This window comes from Electrophorus electricus, chromosome 15 (assembly GCF_041902795.1).
Source record: "Electrophorus electricus isolate QZ-2024a chromosome 15, ASM4190279v1, whole genome shotgun sequence".
NCBI lineage: Eukaryota > Metazoa > Chordata > Actinopteri > Gymnotiformes > Gymnotidae > Electrophorus > Electrophorus electricus.
Genome location: NC_137511.1, coordinates 20731168 through 20752500, shown reverse-complemented (window position 1 = coordinate 20752500; position 21333 = coordinate 20731168). Strand labels below are relative to the sequence as shown.

The following is a 21333-nucleotide window of genomic DNA, read 5'->3' as shown; positions in this document are numbered from 1 at the left end:
CCGTCATGCTTGTGAGCCAGTTTAAAATAACGCATTCTAATCTGTGCTCTTAATTTAGAGCTGTCTGTTGAAGAGCCCTCGCTTCCGTCCTTGCGCTGAGCAGAGCTATTCAGGGAACTATTTATTCTCCTGGCAATCAATCAAGGACACAGCAGTTGGTTCCAGCAGCAGACCGGTGTGATCAATGCCAAGCAGAGTGGCTCATTTCTGCTTCTGCACTGCTTAAGTGTCACTCTCTGCTCATTAGAGAACTCTCCCCGCACTGCCGTCGAGGCGCTAGCCAACAGAAACGCCGCTCTTTTAAGGCAACAAGGCTAGCAGGCTGTCACTAAAGTAAGCACAGTGTTTTAATAAAGGAAGCTGGGACCGTGGGAGAGAATTCTCTCCCTCTCCTCTTAACGTGGCCTGGAGTCACACTTGTTCTCTCAAGCTGTCTCCCGTACGCACATATGAGCGTGCACACACACACACACACACACACACACACACACACACACACTGTGCAATCTTTGGCAGCAGTGTGATATGCCGTGCTAATTGCTGTTGGGCCACACATCTCCAGAGAGAAGGACCTGTGTGTGTGTGTGTGTGTGTGTGTGTGTGTGTGTGTGTGTGTGTGTGTGTGTGTGTGTTGTGGGATGGGGTCAGAAGGGACCGTAGCCCTGATTTCCATATGGGGGAAGCATGAGTGAAGAACTCCAATTTCCACTCAACCACCACCTCCCCTCTTCAACAGCGGGGCCAGAGGGCAGAGGAGGAGAGTCTTACTGGGACCCTCCGGGGAGCTAAGAAGGTCACAAATTAGGAGAAAGTAGGAAGAATCAGGTACAGAGAGGGTGTACGCGAGCAAGAGACAGAAGGAGTGAGAGCAAGACAGAAAGAAAGTGCGACAGCTCAACTTGTGTTCAGAAGGGACAAAGAAACAGCTGGTAAAGAAAGAGAGAGTAATGGCTACACTACAGCTAGAGACAAAACCCGGGGGCAGGAGAAAGTGGTCACAGGCTGGGTGGAGGGGGGACATAGAGCTACTACAAATGAATTGCAACAGACTATTCTAGGTTCAAAGTCTCCATTTTCTCCCTGTGCCAAGTGCATTTTTGTTAATGGAAGTGCTTTTAGATGTGCCCTTTGAGAGCAATGAGAATGTATCAGTGCTGTACACCTGGGACACTTATTTCTGTCGCCACTGTCCACTTTTGTCTTAAGTAGTCTATGATTTGTTCTGTTTGTCTGTATGTATTAGTGGGTGTGTGTGCATTACTGTGTGTGTGTGTGTGTGTGTGTGTGTGTGTGTGTGTCTAAGAAAGCACAAGAAAGAAAATGACTTCTGGCCGTTTATGTTGGCTTTGCAGGAGTTTATTCTGAACCAGGACTGGAACGACCCCAAGTCCCAGCTCCAGCAGTGCTGCCTCACCCTGCGCACGGAAGGAAAAGAACCCGACATCCCGCTCTACAAGTACCAGCTTCTACATTCGCTCACTTCCCCTCGTTCCCTCTCCTGCTTCGCCACTCCTCTGCCCCCTTGCTCACTTCCCCTCGTTCCCTCTCCTGCTTCGCCACTCCTCTGCCCCCTTGCTCACTTCCCCTCGTTCCCTCTCCTGCTTCGCCACTCCTCTGCCCCCTTGCTCACTTCCCCTCGTTCCCTCTCCTGCTTCGCCACTCCTCTGCCCCCTTGCTCACTTCCCCTCGTTCCCTCTCCTGCTTCGCCACTCCTCTGCCCCCTTGCTCACTTCCCCTCGTTCACTCACCTGCTCCCTTATAAAGTTGCTCATTTATCTGTACACTGGATAGTGGATGGATTGTGCTTGTATATGGTGCAGAGAGTTAAAGAGTGAGGAAGGGGGACAGCGAAGGTGAGACAGAGAGAACATGTGTGCAAGAGAATGCGAAGAGCGATTGAGTCAGGCAGTGAAGGAGTGAGTGAGGGAGTGTGTGAAGGAATGAATGAGTGAGGAATGGAGGAGTGGGTTAGTCTTGTCTGTGTCTGTCTGACTTTGTGTGTGTGAGAGATATAGAAAAAGAGACCATGTGTCTATATGCATTTGAGAGATTCTGTGTGTGTGACAAATAAAATGAGAGGAACTCTGTGTGTGTGTGTGTGTGTGTGTGTGTGTGTGTGTGTGTGTGTGTGTGTGTGTGTGTGTGTGTGTGTACTACATTAGAAATTATAAGTGAAACAACAGAAACTACATGTGAAACAGGGTACACTGTATTACTGCCCCACACTGTAATACTGCCCCACACCATGATAGTGCCCCACACCATAATGCTGCCCTACAACGTAATACTGCCCCACATTGTAATGTTCCCCCACCCTGTATTACTGCCCAACACTGTATTACTGCGCTACACTGTAATACTGCCCCACAGTATGGTTCACACTGACTCTGATAGAGGAGAATGATGGGGCTTAGGGTTCCACAGAGAATAATGTGGTTGCACAGTGCAGTATTCTTGAGTAATGATGTATTAGGAAACCAAATATCATTTTTACAGACTATCCATGTCTTCTGATGAAACATATGTGTTTCCTTGGCAAATGATGGGGTGCAGTTGGATGACGTGCATTATAAAATCAGTGTCAGACTCATCCTCATGTTGTGGCTTATGGCTTGAGCTCACCCAGTGCGATGTCCAAACTGTGTGGTGGTGTTCTTGGCCACAGTGGTTACAGAATGTTCTTGTGCCATCATTTACCAACTCGCTCTCATTTGTTTAAGCACTCTTTCTGAGCAATCCTTTTAGCACCTGGGAACATGCTATTACAGTGTACAGTGAACAGATTGTTTTATACTTGATCTTCTAACCCCATTCTATGTTTCTGCCAGACTCAACCTGATTTTCTCTAATGTCAAAAGACTTCATAAAATGCTGGATTCACATATTTGTACTGTGTGAGGGGAAATCACACGGAGCACGGGGACGCAACATGGAGACACAGGGACACATTCACGTGTGCTTTCCCTTCTGGAACGGTTCACAAAGCTGCATGATAATTGGGTCAGAAGTGTGTGAATGCTCTACAGAGCTGTGTGATGATTGGATCAGAACTGTGTGAATGCTTCACAGAGCTGCATGATGATTCGGTCAGAGCTGTGTGAACACTTCACAGAGCTGCATGATGATTGGGTCAGAGCTGTGTGAACGCTTCACAGAGCTGCATGATGATTGGGTCAGAGCTGTGTGAACGCTTCACAGAGCTGCATGATGATTGGGTCAGAGCTGTGTGAACACTTCACAGAGCTGCATGATGATTGGGTCAGAGCTGTGTGAACGCTTCACAGAGCTGCATGATGATTGGGTCAGAGCTGTGTGAACGCTTCACAGAGCTGCATGATGATTGGGTCAGAGCTGTATGAACGCTTCACAGAGCTGCATGATGATTGGGTCAGAGCTGTGTGAACACTTCACAGAGCTGCATGATGATTGGGTCAGAGCTGTGTGAACGCTTCACAGAGCTGCATGATGATTGGGTCAGAGCTGTGTGAACGCTTCACAGAGTTGCATGATGATTATATCAGACCTAATTATTAATGGAACGTTGGAGTATTGTTCCAGTTCATGGTAACACCAAACACTTAGGAGACACTTTGTAAGGTAGCACACCTAGAGCAGTTTCCACAACTTTATAATGAGAATCTAAATTTGTAATAATTTGCTCATGTACCTATTCACTGACGTGTTTCAAAGTTTAGATTACAGGTTGTATTCATAACAAACCCTGTATCTTTAAGGTTTTGTTTGTAACAGGTCATTTAGATTAGAGGTCTTGTTTGTAACAGGTAAATCAAATTAGAGGTTATGTTTGTCACATGTTACCAGCAAACTATAGCTAAGAGAAGGAAGCAAGATGTACTTTTGTCCAGACTGAATAGGTAAGGGACCACCAAATATAACAGCTGGACTGAAATATTATGCCTTGTAACATGATGAGCTTTAAGCTTTAGCCTGACATAGTGTTAAGTTAATGTATAATTCTGGTCTTAGCTGGCATGAGTATGTGCTGCTAAGGTGAGCAATAATAGTAGTGTGGACTGGTGGCAGGTAGAATATTTTCTCTTCTGAAAATCAGTTAAGGTATATAATATAAAATGTGGGTGTTGCGTGTATGTAAGACCTATGTCAGTGGATAAGTGTAAGACTGCTTATATATCAATGTATTTGTAGAAGACTGCATATTCTGTGTGTGTGTGTGTGTGTGTGTGTGTGTGTGTGTGTGTGTGTGTGTGTGTGTGTGTGTGTGTGTGTGTGAGATACATACATACACATCCCACAGATTGAGATCTGGGGAATTTGGAGGCCAAGTCAACACCTTGAACTCTTCCACGTTCCTCAAAACATTCCCGAGCAATTTTTGCCATGTGGCAGGGCGCATTATCCTACTGAAAGGGTCCACTGCCATTAGAGAATACTGTTGTCATGAAGGGGTGAACTTGGTCTGCAGTAATGTGTAGGTAGGTGGTATTTTCAAAGTAACATCCACATGAATGCCAGGACCAAGGTTTCCCAGCAGAACATTAACCAGAACATCACACTGCCTCCGCCGGCTTGCCTTCTTCCCATCGTGCATCTTGGCACAAATGATGCATTTGTAGCTGGCTGTTTACATGATATTAAAGAGAATTTGATTTATCAGACGTGACACCTTATTCCACTGCTAATGCTCATGTGCCCATTGTAGGTGCTTTCAGCAGTGGACAGGGGTCAGCGTGGACACTGCTCTGTTTCTATGCAGCCCCGTACACGTTTCTATCATAGCTAGCATTAACTTATTCAGCAATATAAGCTGCAGTATCTGTTTTGTGAGATTGGATCACAGGCATCACGGAGCCTTGGGTGTCCATGTCACCATTTCATCGCTTGTCCTTCCTTGGACCACTTTTGGTAGGTGTGAACCACAGCATACCAGGAACACCCCAGAAGACCTGCTTTTCTGACTCAGTCTTCTGTCCATTACAGTTTGGTTCTTGTCAAATTTGCTCAGACCCTTACCCTTGCCTGTTTTTCGTGCTTCTAACACATCACCTTCAAGAACTGACTGTTCACTTGTGGCCTAATATATCTCACTCCATGATGGGTGCCATTGTAAGGAAATGTTATTCAATTCACTTGTCAAAGATCTTAATGTTGTGCCTGATCAGTGCATATATCAAGCGTAAGACGCATACATACATACATACATACATACATACATACATTGATGATAGCTGAGGAAGGACCTCTGTCTGAAACACACAAACACATATTTTATATATATATATATATATGTGTGTGTGTGTGTGTGTGTGTGTGTGTGTGTGTGTGTGTGTGTGTACATGTTTCCAGAGAAACAGGATGTTTCAACAGAGGTCCTTCCTTAGCTATCGATGTTATGATTAAATTTATTCATATGTAAACTGGTTCCTACAAATTCAGAACCACTTTGTACAGCTGATGAATGTGTCTGTGTGTATTCGTTTATGACTGTTCATATATCATTTTTAGTGTAACATTGCATATATATTGTTAGAGTCGTGTCTATATTATCAGATGAACTGACATTTTCCTTTAGTATTTGCGGCTTTAATTCAGAATCCATTGTTCCATCAAAGAAGGCAAGCTGTCCTGGCCCAGATACAGCAACACAGACCCAAACCATGATACTACCACCACCATGTTTCACAGAAGAGATGAGGTTTTTATGCTGGAATGCAGCGTTTCCCTTTCTCCAAACAACACTTCTCATTTAAACGAAAAACGCTGTTCCAGTAGCCTTCTGGCTTGTCCATGAGATCTTTAATAAACTGCAGATGGGCAGCAGTGTTCTTTCTGGAGATCAGTGTTTTTCTTCCACCCTACCATGCACACCACTGTTGTTCAGTGTTCTGATGGTGGACTCATCAACCTTAGCCAATATGAGAAAGGCCTTTAATTTTAAGTTACCTTGTGGTTTTTTTGACCTCACAGACTATTACACACTTGATCTTGGCATGATCTTTGTTGGTCGACAACTGCTGGGGGGGTGTAATAATGCTCTTGAATTTCCTCCATTTTTATACAGTTTGACTGAATTCGTGGAGTCCAAACTCTCTTTAGAGATGGTTATGTAACCTTTTCCAGCCTGAGCATCAACAACTCTTCTTCTGAGGTCCTCAGAAATCTTCTTTTTTTGTGCCATGATACACTTCCACAAATGTGATGTGAAAATGAGAATTTTCTCTGTTCTTTAAATAAAACAGGGTGTCCACTCGCATCTGATTGACATTCCACTGATTGACAACAGCTGACTAAAATTTCATCTTCAAATTAACTGCTAATCCTAAGGTTTCACATACTTTTGCCACTCGCAGATATGTGATACTGGATAATTTTCCTTAATAAATAAATGACAGATAATATTTTTCTCATTAATCTGATTTGGTTCTATCTAATTTTAAGAGTTTAAGGTCAAATTTATGCAGAAATATAGCAACTTCTAAAGTGTTCACCAACTTTCAGGCACCACTGTAAAACTGCATATATATTGGTGTATTAGTGCAAGAATGCATATATATTGGTGTATTAGTGCAAGAATGCATATATATTGATATAGTAGTATAAGGCACTGTGACCTGCAAAGACAATATAGTAGGTAGAGCTGCACTCTGAGCACAGACAGTACAGTAGGTAGAACCGCAGTCAGATCAGCACGGATGGTATGGTAGGTAGATTGTGAGCACAGATGGTACAGTAGGTAGAACTGCACTGAGATCAGCACAGATGGTACGGTAGGTAGATTCGCACTGTGAGCACTGATGGTACAGTATGTAGAGCTGCACTGAGATCAGCACACATGATATACTACGTAGAGCTGCACTGTGAGCACAGACGGTACAGTAGGTAGAACCACACAGTGATCAGCATGACTGATCAGGTGACTTTCGGGTGCGGTGTTAGCTCAGTGATTAAGGTACTTGACTTGTAATAGGAGGGTTGCCAGTTCAAGCCCCACTGATGCCACTTTTGGGCCCCTGGGCAAGGCCCTTAACCCTCAGTTGCTGAAGTTGTGTTCACTCAGAATTATAAGTCGCTTTTGATAAAAGCATCAGCTAAATTCCATAAATGTAAATGTCTCTGATTCAGGAGACAGTTGGTCCTCGGATACAGGGACTGTTGGTCCTCAGATTCAGGAGACAGTTGGTCCTCAGATACAGGGATTGTTGGTCCTCAGATTCCCAGTGTTTATTTGTGCATGTGGAGAAACTGACTGTTTTTTTAACATGTGGATGGAAGATGAGGGTGCTACTCTAACACTGACCATCAGTCCATGTGTGATCAAACTTAAGATGAGCAAGAGAGACAAGAGGAGGAGAGAAGGAAGGGGGCGTAGATAGAGAGGGGGTAGATAGAGAGGGGGTAGATATGAAGGTGGTCGATAGAGAGGGGGTAGATATGAAGGTGGTCGATTAGAGAGGGGGTAGATAGAGGGGGTAGATATGAAGGTGGTCGATAGAGAGGGGGTAGATATGAAGGTGGTCGATAGAGAGGGGGTAGATATGAAGGTGGTCGATAGAGAGGGGGTAGATAGAGGGGGGGTAGATATGTCATATGTCACAGAGTCATTCAGAAAATCTGAAATATAGAAGCAATTAAACCTTAAGTATACATCTATCAAACATAAATTAAAAATAGAAACAATCCCAAATGAAGCATATAAGATTTATAAAGGGCATATGAGCTCTTCACCCTTGGCCCAAGGCTTTGGTTAGGGTTGGACAGAACATGTTTAAAATCTACTGCTGCAACTACAGAAAGAGCCATAAATGATTAATTACGCACTGCAAATGACCACATGATATTAAATATGTATCTGCATCATGAAATAAGTAAATATGTTGTTAAAAATGCAGTTAATAGGAACCTGCCTCTTGCTAATGTGTTAACAATGCACATGCAGTCATAACGTCTCTCAAAATTGCCTGGTTTTTCTGTGAAGAATAGCTAATAACAAATAATCGTTGCATTTTAAAGTATCAGGGTTGTTGTGTGTGTTTCATGATGTGTGTTGAACATTGTATGATTCGTGTTCATTGCGTCTATTATGAGCGTTAGGTGTTTCATGAGCGCTGTGTTGGACATTGAGCATTTCCTAAAGATTGTGTGGGTTTCATGGTCGTTGTGTGTATATAGTCCGGTCAGACCCCTCTGTGCCTCTTGGCGGGAGAGAGCATTGTCAATTTCCTCAACTCTTTCCCTTGGTGACCAATTTTGCTGTGAAACATTTTTAGCCCAAGAGTTAAGCCCCATGATCCAGTTTTATTGTGTTTCTGTCCAGTGAGTGTTTCAGACCAGGTAAGCACTTCAGCCATCCGCATGGCCAGAGATGAATGACCCTGTGGGTCTTGTCCAATGGAGTCTTCCCTTTCTCCTCTTCCCATTCTGGATGGCCCAGAGTCCCCAGCAGTTTCTCCTTTACTCTCTCCTGTTCTCTCCCCTACTCTCACTCTCTCCTCTCACTCTAATAGTTTGTAGCTGAATATGACAATAATGGTTCTAATAGTCATATAAATAATAATAAAAGTTTAAAAAGTGACAAATTATAAGCTATACAAAACAAAATCAGTAATAATGGCAGTAAATATATAAACAGAGATGTGGTGCATGTAGTAGTGTAGTGTGGTGTTCACTGTCTCAGACGGTGACGTTGCCACATATTTTGCAAGGAAGGGGCTGTTTCCTTCTGAGGATAATTTGTAATTATTTAGGTTGAGAGAAAAATTTAAATTGGGGAGTATACTATTACATTTTACTTTTAAATTTTGGAGAATCTGTGTGATTTTTTTTTTTTTTCACAATGGAGGAGAAATTGCTGTTCTGTCTTCACCACTCTCACAGTGACCACACAGTCTTCTCATTGCTCTCACAGTGACCTCGCAATCTTCTCTCTCTCTGGGCAGCCAGGATTGTTTGTATCTGCCTGTTTCTGTGGCCAGATTGTGGTCATTGAGTCATGGTACATGGTGAGGATCTGCTGTGGATTTGACGGTGTTAGTTCATATTCTCTGTTTAGGGCCTGACAGGTCAGTTATTTAGACTGAATTTTGGTATCAGTGTCTGTGTTCCAGATAGACTTCTTTGCTTTGTCTGATTAATTTGATTAAATCCCTTTCTAGACTACTCTCTCTCTAGACTGTACTCTCTAAGCTACTCTTTCTCATGACTGTACTCACTCTTTCTCACTCTCTAGACTATACTCCCTCTCTAGACTACTCTCTCTAGACTGTACTCTCTCTCTTCCACTTGCACTCCTACTCCCTGAATCCTTTTTCATTTTATGTTCAGTTTCCTCCTCCGTATGTGATTTTTGTTTTTTTTGTCGCATTCCAGAACACTGCAGACGGTGGGACCATCCCATGCACGGACCTACACGGTTGCCGTGTACTTTAAAGGGGAGAGGATAGGATGTGGAAAAGGCCCCAGGTATGGCTACAATCTGCCCCATGCCTTAGCCCCACCCCATGTAGCGCACCCCAACCTTCTTGGTACTACCCACATGGTACACTCTTCCCCTAATGCCTTAGTCCCTACCCACATGGTACACTCCTCACCTAATGCCTTAGCCCCTACCCACATGGTACACTCCTCACCTAATGCCTTAGCCCCTACCCACATGGTACACTCCTCCCCTAATGCCTTAGCCCTTACCCACATGGTACACTCCTCCCCTAATGCCTTAGCCCCTACCCACATGGTACACTCCTCACCTAATGCCTTAGCCCCTACCCACATGGTACACTCCTCACCTAATGTCTTAGCCCCTACCCACATGGTACACTCCTCACCTAATGCCTTAGCCCCTACCCACATGGTACACTCCTCCCCTAATGCCTTAGCCCCTACCCACATGGTACACTCCTCCCCTAATGCCTTAGCCCCTACCCACATGGTACACTCCTCCCCTAATGCCTTAGCCCCTACCCACATGGTACACTCCTCCCCTAATGCCTTAGCCCCTACCCACATGGTACACTCCTCCCCTAATGCCTTAGCCCCTACCCACATGGTACACTCCTCCCCTAATGCCTTAGCCCCTACCCACATGGTACACTCCTCCCCTAATGCCTTAGCCCCTACCCACATGGTACACTCCTCACCTAATGCCTTAGCCCCTACCCACATGGTACACTCCTCCCCTAATGCCTTAGCCCCTACCCACATGGTACACTCCTCCCCTATTGTCTTCCCTTATCACATCCACTCCAGCCTATTACATTTGAACCTGCTCCCTCTAGGCTTGTATGAGTCCTCTCTCTGGCTTTAAGCTGGTTTGGACTCTCTCTGAACCTTCTTTCTTTCTTTTTGTCTTTTACCCATCCTCAGCTGTTTGTTTTACCCAACCCTAAGATCCCCCCACCACCCACCCCCCGTGGGTGAGCACAGGAGGCTACAGAGGAGAATGTTGTTCTAACAAGACTTTAGAACCTGGACCTGGAGCTTACCTTACCAGACCTGGAGCTTACCTTACCAGACCTGGAGCTTACCTTACCAGACCTGGAGTTTACCTTACCAGACCTGGAGCTTACCTTACCAGACCTGGAGTTTACCTTACCAGACCTGGAGCTCAATCCCGGTGCTCTGTACCATCATACATAGAGACACAGACACACACACTCACACACACACACACAGTTTTAGTAAACACTTTTTTAAATCTCTCTTTCCACTCCTATGCCCTGTAGCTGACTTTCAACCCAGACTTGGAGGTGATGAGTTAAAGCGCTCTCTCTCTCTCTCTCTCTCTCTCTCTCTCTCGTTCTGTATGTCATGTTCTGTTTTTTTCACCTTGAAACAGCATCCAGCAGGCGGAGATGGGTGCTGCCATGGACGCACTGGAGAAATGTAAGTGATGCATATGATTTCCCTCATTAACCATTACTGAAGAAATGTCGGTGACACGTATGACTATACCCTCATTGAACATTACTGAAGAAATGTCGGTGATGCCTACGACTCTTTAAATATTAAAGGGCACAACCCAAACATTGCAACCCAAACAATAGAAAAGGAAGTGTTGGTAAAAAAGAAAATGTTTTTGATCCTAACAGGTTAACAGATAGCTCCATTTGTGTGTGTGTGAGTGTGTGAGAGTGAGTGCACATATGTGTGCACACACATGCATGAATGCCCAAGTGCAGTGCCTTTTCTGTGTGTGTGTGCGCGCACAAGCACATGAACCTGCATCTGTGTGTCTGACATGTGAGTCTTTGCATTCTCGTGTAAATACGTACAGATCACGTCTGTGGTTCCTTTCATTTCCATTGGGGGCTGTGGGTGCCTTCTGCAGAAGGCATATATTTAAAGTCATGTCCTGAAGCCCACGTTAGTTTCCAGGCCTGACTAGGCCAGCCCCTGACACACTCTCCTCCCATACCACACAATGCAGAAAACAGACTGGGTATCAAGTGCTCTCTGCTACGCTAATGGCCATGGAGGATAGCATTAACAGTTTCATTGTTTGGTCTAATAGGGAGGTGTATTGTTGAGGTGAGCTTTGTTCTGAAAGAGCACTCCAGTGGGAGCACTCTCTAACCATGAGATCACAATGAAGATCTTACTAAGGCCCCTTCACAAAGCTTTGATTCTGGGCTGGTGTTCGGGATAATTATGAAGCACTCAGGGAAAATTAGAAGCATGTTTTCTGGTTTGGACAAAAGCTTCTTTTTTTTAAAGAAAGGCCCAGCGATCCTGTCCACATGCAGCTGGGTCTCTAATGCATTTTAATGTTGATGTGTCCCATCAAGTTCAGTTGTTCTCCATCATGCACATTTACATGTAGTTTCAACAGATTACTTGTGTTTTTTTAAGTCATTAAGTACACTTCAAAAAAGACTGCACTTCCTAAGTGAGTTGCAATGACCACGTATCACCGCAATTTGTAAAATGCTGTGCTATTAAATGAGAAGGAAGTCAGTCTTGTTCCCTAGGACTCACTGGGGCTGCAGGTTTGTAACTCGTGTTTGTACTGTTTGTGAAGGTTCACCGTTCTGATTGAGCCACTGTTGGGGTCCCAATTCACCCCAGATTGATGCTGTCTGTCTCTATTTCCTCTCTGTTTAACAAAGTGCCAGCTCAGACCAGCAGGACGTAGTACACACATGCTCAGGACGTAGTACACACATGCACTCCCGTATCTCCGCGGCGTCTCACTCCGTCTGCTAATAGCACACATGTCTAAAGTACTGACATCTCTGCACTCTTTCTCTTTGCCCATCCCCTGATCTTTCTCTTTGTCCTACCATTCTTCCTGTTTGTCCCTCCCCTTACTTCTCCTGCTCTCTCTTCATACTTTCCTCGCCTCTTCGTGTTTGCACCCCTCCCCATTTCCCCTTGGGAAGGCCCCCTTGTTTGCCCCTCCTCCTCTGTATTCATTTCCTCCTCCCCTTCCTGTCTGCCCTTCTTCCACCTTCCTGCTTGCCACTCTTTCTTCCTGTCCTTCACTCATTTATTTTGTCTCATCCCTCTATCCCTCTTTCTCTGTTATCACCTCTCTCTTTCCCTCGTTTGTTCACTCTCACTCCCTCTTGCCTCCTTAATCTGTTTTTTTCCCCTTTCCCAGTAGTTCAGGCCTCTCCGGCAGGCATCTGTCAGTTTGATTGATACTTGCTCGTTGCTGGTAAATGAACATTTCCCCTTCATAAATTGCCGTTTTGTGTGACTAGATTAGCGATTCCTCCAGAAAAGGTCATTTCGTTTAATATCATCTATCCGTCACGTTCTAGTTGGCACAGCAGTGGTAGATAGTGGTAGAGTTCAAAATTCCTCTTTTTTGAATGAACAAGTTGGGGTTGGGGGGTCTCTCTCTTTTCTCTTTCTCTCATTCTCTTTCTCCTCCTTTCTTCTTACCTCACTCTTTCTCCCTGTCGTTCAGCCCCCTTGTGGCTTGTCAGTTGAGCTCCAGTAGAGGAAGTGGCATGTACTGATTTGCTGTGAAATCAGATCGTGCAGGGCAGCTGAGTGTGCTGGCTGTTTTGCAGCAGCATGGAGCAGATGATCGTTGTAAAGCTGGATGAGGTTTGGCCCCTGTGCCACGTGCTCAAGGAGTTATCTCAGAGTCGGGCCTTCATATGGACAGCGCTCAGTGCGTGCAGTGGAATCTGTTTTTTACCACTGGTGATATTGGTAAAAGCACTTTTATTTTCAGAACATTTAAAGATGTTGCTTAATTTTTGTCTTCTTGAAACAAAGGAATGGAATTTAGGGCACTGCATGTCTGGAACTCTGCCTTTGTGTGGCTGGAATTCTGCCAGTGTTTGACCAGAATTATGCCATTTCATGACAGGAGTTCTGCCATTGTGTAACCGGAATTCTGCAGTGTTATGGCTGAACATTTGAGTACTAAAAGGTGGTGGACTTCAGAATGATACCTTCACGCCAGTGAACTTCAGAATGACACATTCACACCAGTGAACTTCAGAATCATTATATGTTCACATCGGTGAACTTTAGAATAATGAATCATTTTGGGGGAGGTGGGCTGTGTATCAACTTTCCTATTTCCCTGTGGGGCCAGCATTTCCTCATTCTGGTTCATCTGGGCCATGATGGGGAAGAATTTTCTAGTAACTCTGCCGTTGTAAAACGTAAATCTGGCAACCTTTTGGCAGAGGGAACATGGTAAGCTGATGGTTTCTTGTTTAATGCCACTGGCTTTGACAGTCTGTTGCCTGTTTGTGTCAAGGCTAAATTTAATGTTAACCATCATCTCACTTTTACTTGGAGCAAAAATGTAGAGAGCAGGAGAAATACAGAGGCAGCTCAGGACAGTGGGGAGAGACCATACAGAATTACTGTCTATAGAGCAGGACCTGCGGTACGCACACACACAAATCCCACACACATAAACATATATGCAACAACTTTGGGGTTTAAAGAGTGGGCTGTTTACACATTCACAAACATCCACACACCTTTTCAACCTCTTACGCAGACATACACGATGTGTTGTGGACAGGTCCTCTAGACCAGTTTTCTGTTGTGGACCGATGTTTTGGTAGAGAGAAAGAAGCGTGAGACAGCTAACCCTAACCCTCTAGGCAGGTTTCAGATGTGAGTCACAGCCAACTGCACTCTAAAGAGTTACTGTAGGTACTGTAGAAACCTCTGAGATCATTTGAAGATGGAGGAATATATCAGGTTTTGGTATATACCATGTGAACAAAGGTGAATGTGAATGGACCTGTTCCGAGTGAATCCCTTCCCCCGGTATACACATGGACAAACTACTACAAAGCAAATGGGGATCCAATGATGTCTTCGTCTTTTGGTTGTTTGTGGACATAGTTTTTGTCTTCGGTTTATAGATGTGACAGATGTCTGTGGTAAGAAGAAATTAGGTGCTTAAATCTTTTCCCCAAACACACATTTGATTGGCTATAACCTGAGATAGTTCCACATTTCCTCCAGACACATATTTGATTGGCTATAAACTGAGATAGTGACATGTCTCCTCCAAAATGCTCACCTCTTTCTCCATGGCTGCTTTGACAGTGTGAGTTTCAAGCTCGGTGCACTGAGGCAGAAATAGCCAAATAAGGTCTTTTCAGTTTATTTATTTTGTTGGGGACCATTTCCCAAACATGTTCAACTCAGGAGAGAAGAGATACTTTGCACCAGTGTTAGGTAATAAACTAATTTCCATTTGCAGTCCCAGGGCAGGTAAACGTATGACTAATACTAAAAACATAATAAAGCCCACAACATCAATTAAATATTTAACTGCCTCACTTCCCTGATCTTATCTTCCCCGTTCAGTCCAATTACATACCAGGCTCTCATCACCCAACACCTATACAACATACACAATCCTAATGAGAATCCAGATAACAGGGTCCGATTACGTTAATGCAAATATGATATTTTGTAATCCATTTTTTGTTTCATGGGAGAAAAAGTCTTAAAATCTGCACAAGTTTTCATATCAGTGGTTAATGCATTCCATTGTTTAATAGCTTTGACTCAAAAAACAGATTGTGCAAAAAGGTAGCTCGTGTAGGAAGACTACAGTGCCCCCTGTAGACAGTCTTTTAACCCAGCTCTTACACTCAGAGCGAAGCTGATCAAAGCTCTTCAAGCATGTGTGCACAGTGTTATGGATAATCAAACACCACACAAACATTCTGAATACATAAATCTGAATACATAAAACTGGACAATTCTATTTTATTGTATTGCTCATCTTTTTTGTGTTCCTTGAAGCTAAGTGTAGGATCCAGAGCAATACCTAAATGTTTAAATTCCTCCACATTTTTTTTATCTTTATTTACCAAAATCTCAGGATAATCCCTGTTTTTGTTTATTACATGTTGACTGTTTTCTCAACATTGAGTTAAACTGGAATCCCTGAGCCACTTTTTCTGTAGCTTATGATAATTTGGCATCAACTTGCAGTGCATCATGTCCATGGGTATACAGGACTGTCATCAGCATGCATCTGAAGCTCCACACCAGTGCATACTGATTTTAGATCATTGATGTATAAACTGAAAAACAGAGGTCCCAATATAGAACCCTGTGGAACTCTGATGTCCCAAGCTTTAGGTGGTGATAAAACAGAATTATTCCTCACACATTGACATCAGACCAGAAAAAAATTGATTTTTATCCAGTTTTGTGCATTCATGGAAACTTAGAAAAAAAGGTATTTGTTTTTTTTTTACAGTGCCAGAGACCTTACACAAGTCTAGAAAGACCCACAACCTCCCCAGGAATAACCAGGCATGGTGTTACTCAAGTCCCTCCCATGGCTGAAGCAATATGCTTTTAGTCAACTACATTGCTCAGCTAAATCTGAAGGGTTCATTTGTCTTTTCTACCAACTCTACCCTCCTCTCATTCTTGGCCCATATGTTGCCTATAAATTGGGGGGATAAAGGTTTTTGTCTGTACCCTGGGTTAGGGTAGAGAGGGGTCTGATTCCCTGGGGTAGAGGGTTAGGGTAGAGAAGCGTCTGATTCCCTGGGGTAGAGGGTTAGGGTAGAGAGGCGTCTGATTCCCTGGGGTAGGGGGTTAGGGTAGAGAAGCGTCTGATTCCCTGGGGTAGAGGGTTAGGGTAGAGAGGCGTCTGATTCCCTGGGGTAGAGGGTTAGGGTAGAGAGGCGTCTGATTCCCTGGGGTAGAGGGTTAGGGTAGAGAAGCGTCTGATTCCCTGGGGTAGAGGGTTAGGGCTAAAGAGGGGTCTGGTTCCCTGGGATAGTGGCACTTGATTCACTGGGAAAGATGGGTCTGATCTCTGGGGTACAGGAGTCTGATTCACATTAATAAGAACTGGTTAGATGTGTGTTGATGGCTGGGGAGTGAGGTGAGCTGACAGGCTCTGATTTTCACATTTAATAATGACAACTTGATTAATTAAGAGGTCTTGTTTGATAACGCATGCTTTGTTGAATAATGCAGGGTTGGTTAACAGCACTGGTTTGGACAGTCTGCTGCTGAGGGTTCTTTTTTAAGGGTCCTTATCGTACCTCTGTCATCAGCCATAATTGTTCTACTCCACTAGTCTAGTCATTACTACCACCCCAGACCCCCTCTCCCTGCCACACACAAACACACAGAGTCCTATAAAATTAAGAGCGTAAATAGTCTCCCGAATGTGTCATCTCTTTCTTTCAGAGACGTTCACTTTCAGGGCAGCAGCTCACTAATGAAACAATTGAATTGCCATTATAATGAGAGACGCTCACAATATCAACAGCAGACACCAGGCCCAGTTTCATCAGTGTGCCTACCGTTCTGGACAAGACACGTTCCTCCTGATGTCCATGTACACCGTTGGTGAAGGACTCAATGGCTTTCGCACACAGACCGCCCTCACAGTTCCAAGTCTGAAGCTCTGTCTTTGAACAGAAGTGCTGCATTGTCAGTAAACAAGGTGCAGTCTTAAGCTTGCAGGGTCATCAGTATGCAAAGCGTGCTGCTCAAAAGGTGATTTTCTCTCCAAACCACCTGACTGCTGAGAATTTGCATGATGTTAAAAGTGCCCAACTTTACCGTTGCCTCTGCCAACAAGCACAACTGAACAGCTGTACATTTATTGCATTTATTCTGCTTGTTTGAGTCTTTTAGGTTCTCTTTTGCTTACATTTGCTGCACCTCTTTTGCTCACTCTTGTGTTTTGTCTTCCCACTCTGTCACTCTTGCTTTTTCTTACCACTGTCTCCCTCTATCTCACTCACACACACACTCTCTCACACACACACACACACACACACACACACACACACACTTACAGACACACACACACACACACACACACACACACATTCACTCTGAGCCATTTCAGACTTAACAAAGGGCTGTTGTGGACCAAGTACTTCATCCTGAATGAGACTCCACAGAATGGGATGTTGGCCCACAAATTCTGGACTTTCTTGTGCTTCAGAGCGTTTTGGCTTGCACTCTGTTCTGTGCTGAAGTCTGTCTTGAGCTCAGTAAGGGCAGAATGTGCGCAAAGGAATTTTTATTCAAATAGCAGCTCATTTTCTGCTCTTCAGTGCTGGAAAAATGTGAACATTAGTCAGCTCTGGCCCTGAAGCTTTAAGGTAGTGGACTTAACTATTACGGTCATTTAACATTCCTAACACTCCTGGCTTTTAATGTGTTTTGGGCTTGTGGATGTTTCCGTTTTTCTGTTTCTAAGCACATGCTAAAAATGTGTTTTAAGAAATTGGTGTGAATGAAGCACAGACCAGTGTACCAGATATACCAGTGTACCATGCTCCTAATAAATATTAGTATTTAGGTAGTGCTTGTGAGGAAACATACAATATGTAACTGCCACAAATACAGAAAAATGATAGCGTTATCATAGAATATCATAAATTAGAAGTACCCAAAATTCATTTAAAATTAAGGAAGATTTAATACAATCATATTTGGTTTGGTTTTCTAGTAAAGGGAATGTGCTTTATTTGAAAATCATTTGTTTGTGAGGTAATATATTTACATTTACATATATTTGCATGTCCTAGTTTTGTACAATGAGTCACCAGTGTATTTGGTACAGCTGTCTCATAGCACATTAGTGTCTCCATCAGCCAGCATGATTTCACCATTCAGTGGTTATGTGTGTCTGGTGACACAGTGTATTATTATGCTGGAAGGGTCCATAGCCATGGACTTGCTGAACAGCCATGTTCCTCAGTGGGCCCTGCTGTGTGCCAGGAGCACACTCCCCACACCATCACACCTCCACCCTCAACTACCCACACCATCACACCTCCTTCCTAAACTCCCATGCCATCATTCCTCCACCATGAACTCCCCACAGCATCATACATCCACCCTGAACTCCCCAAACCATCACACCTCCACCCTGAACTCTCCAAACCATCACACCTCCATCCTGAACTCCCCACATTATCTCACTTCCACCCTAAACTCCCATACCAGCAAACCTCCACCCTGAACTCGCCACACCATCACATCTTCACCCTGAACTTCACACCATAGCACAACTCTGGAGTGCCTAATTTTATGTGATGTCTTCTTGAAATGTATTGTTTATGTGGGGGTAGGGTTGTAAAACTGATTACCTGGAAACTGTTTATGGCGAAATAGTAAATGGTACCCTTGTATTAAAGCTGTACCTTGCTACATGGAATTTTGGCACATAGGATGAAGGCTTCTCACACACGCACACACAGATACTTCTTTCAGCACATACACATACACCTCTTAATACATACTGAATACTATCACTTTTTTAGGTCATGGTCAAAGTGTTATACTTGTGTAATAAATTTAGCATGAATACAAATTAAATTTGAATGGGACTTTAGTTGTTTTCTTCAACCTGTGGCCATTAATGTGTCTGTAATATATGCCTTGGCACTACTGTTAGCTTAATCCCTCTAGAGAACTCTAGACATTTGCACAGCATCGCCATGTGAAGCTTGCCTGCTTAGTCTGACTGCTGAACACGGACCACTGATACTGACCACTGGACACAGTCTGCTTAGCACTGAACACTGAAAGCTGAATGCTCAACACTGACCACCGACTGCTGACCACTGAGCCTGACCTGCTGTGGTCAGCGTAAGCCGAAATCTAAAAACTGAAAAAGGGTTCAATGTGGCCTGATCTTGTGTGTGGTGAAATGTACACAACTAAACATTTGAAGCATCTTGGTCATCACACATCTTGGTCTTCCTCCATTCACACCTGCAATACAGATCCAGACAATTGCTTCCGCACTTCTGTGATGTGTGTTTTAATTGGGTTTGTTCAGTCCCAGCACTATAACCACATACATAGTGTGACGCCTGTTTTGCAGTGATAGTTAAAATTATGGGGCTCTGTGAACACTGTAATTAATCCTTCTCTATGATCTTGTATCAGTCAAAATAATTGCAGGATCGAAACCGATTTCCACAATTTGTCAGAGCTGCCTTACTAATGTCTTCACAATCCTGATGAAGTTTTCAGGCGTCTGAAATATCTTGACTGAAGGTTGTATCTGCCCTTTTCTTCTCCTCTTGCAGACAACTTCCCACAGATGGCGCATCAGAAGCGCTTCATTGAGCGGAAGTACAGGCAGGAGCTGAAGGAGATGAGAAGAGAACGTGAGCGGCAGGAGCGAGAGAGTGACGATGATGGCGATGACAGCCGCAAGTGAGCATGGAAGAGGAGCATCTTCAGGAGGGGCCTCCAATCAGAAGGCTGAAGTCAGAAGAGGAAATGCACTGGTGCTCATTATGAATTTGACATGCTGAAGACCACACCTGAGTTAGGACCTGTCCCATTACTATGATGCCTAGAAAGACCACACCTGAGTTAGGACCCATCCTATTTCACTGGACATTGCGACTTATCCTGCAGACGTTCCATTGTGTAGCGCTGTGAACTTCCCTTTACATGGTGGCTCTGCCGGTAAAGGAGAGACGGTACTTTTAACTGCTTGTGGCAGAGGTTTTTAGTTTGTGTTTATTTTTATTTGGGAACCTTTTTGGTGCCGTATTTGAATGTTATTTTATATTTAGTAACAATATTGAGTGGATTATGTCTACTAATAAAAAATAATCAACTATCTGTGGAATTGCCTTGCTGTTAAGTTTATACTTAGAAATGAATTATATGTTTGTTATGTTTAGAAATAAATTATATGCTGTTTGCTGAAATTAAGCAACAAGAAGCTGCATTGATGGACAGATGATGGTAGACTGCAGTGATAGACAGGAGGTAGCAGACTGCAGTGATGGGCAGGAGGCAGCAAACTGCAGTGATGGAAGGGGGCAACAGAATGCAGTGATGGGCAGGAGGCAGCAAACTGCAGTGAGAGACAGGAGGCAGCAGGCTGCAGTGATAGATGGCAGGTGCATTTTTTTTCTCCAAAAAATCTCTTCAAGCCTCTTTCTGTGTAATGCGATGGTAGAACAAGCCTACAAAAACACTGGGTTCACAGACGTCCTGTAAATCTCCTGTTGTCTTATTCAGTCTACAAGATGCACAGCCCCAACAGGATGAGGTCTCCCCCGACAGTTTACCAAACCCCTACGTAAAGTTGATCTGTAGGTAGTGCATCATGACTGAAATCTCAGATGCACGTTGGTGAGAGATTCTGTGATGGAGGATATTCAGTGCTTTGTGTAGTTGTTTGCGTATTTGGGAACAGAAGTGTTGCATTGTACAAATTATATCCAGTCAGACCTCCTGTTCTCCCAGTCAGTGCCAAAAAGCACTTTCTGGGAGCAAAGGGAGAAAAGTGGTTCTTTAAAAATAACCCATTTTCATTCTTCTCATTAGGATCAAAAAGTGGAAGTTTGTTCTGGCACTGGGGTTTATTCTTGGATGGTAATAGTTCCCTTGCCTCTGCACTGGTTCTCCAGTGTGCTGTAAACATGCCTCTGCACTGGTTCTCCAGTGTGCTGTAAACATGCCTCTGCACTGGTTCTCCAGTGTGCTGTAAACATGCCTCTGCACTGGTTCTCCAGTGTGCTGTAAACATGCCCCTGCGCTGGTTCTCCAGTGCGCTGTAAACATGCCTCTGCACTGGTTCTCCAGTGCGCTGTAAACATGCCTCTGCACTGGTTCTCCAGTGTGCTGTAAACATGCCCCTGCGCTGGTTCTCCAGTGCGCTGTAAACATGCCTCTGCGCTGGTTCTCCAGTGTGCTGTAAACATGCCCCTGCGCTGGTTCTCCAGTGTGCTGTAAACATGCCTCTGCACTGGTTCTCCAGTGTGCTGTAAACATGCCCCTGCGCTGGTTCTCCAGTGCGCTGTAAACATTCCCCTGCACTGGTTCTCCAGTGCGCTGTAAACATGCCCCTGCACTGGTTCCAGACTGTGTTGTTAAGCATTACTGTGACCCAAAGGCCCATAG

The 21333-nt window shown here is 44.1% G+C and overlaps 1 protein-coding gene across 3 annotated transcripts in view; it reads left to right on the top strand.

Annotated features, from left to right (window-relative positions):
- The window catches only part of drosha (drosha ribonuclease III), a 79609-nt gene extending 59559 nt beyond the window's left edge, over window positions 1-20050 (top strand). For 2 of the 3 annotated variants that reach the window (XM_081697894.1, XM_035533866.2), the window contains exons 29-32: window positions 1353-1456; window positions 9346-9438; window positions 10811-10857; window positions 19497-20050. In XM_081697894.1, coding sequence (XP_081554020.1) covers window positions 1353-1456; window positions 9346-9438; window positions 10811-10857; window positions 19497-19630 — 378 coding nt within the window. In that variant the 3' untranslated portion in view covers window positions 19631-20050. Of the gene's footprint in view, window positions 1-1352; window positions 1457-9345; window positions 9439-10338; window positions 10788-10810; window positions 10858-19496 lie in introns of those variants that run through there. The other variant, XM_081697895.1, reaches the window with a different exon arrangement.
- Window positions 20051-21333: the final 1283 nt, after the last annotated feature.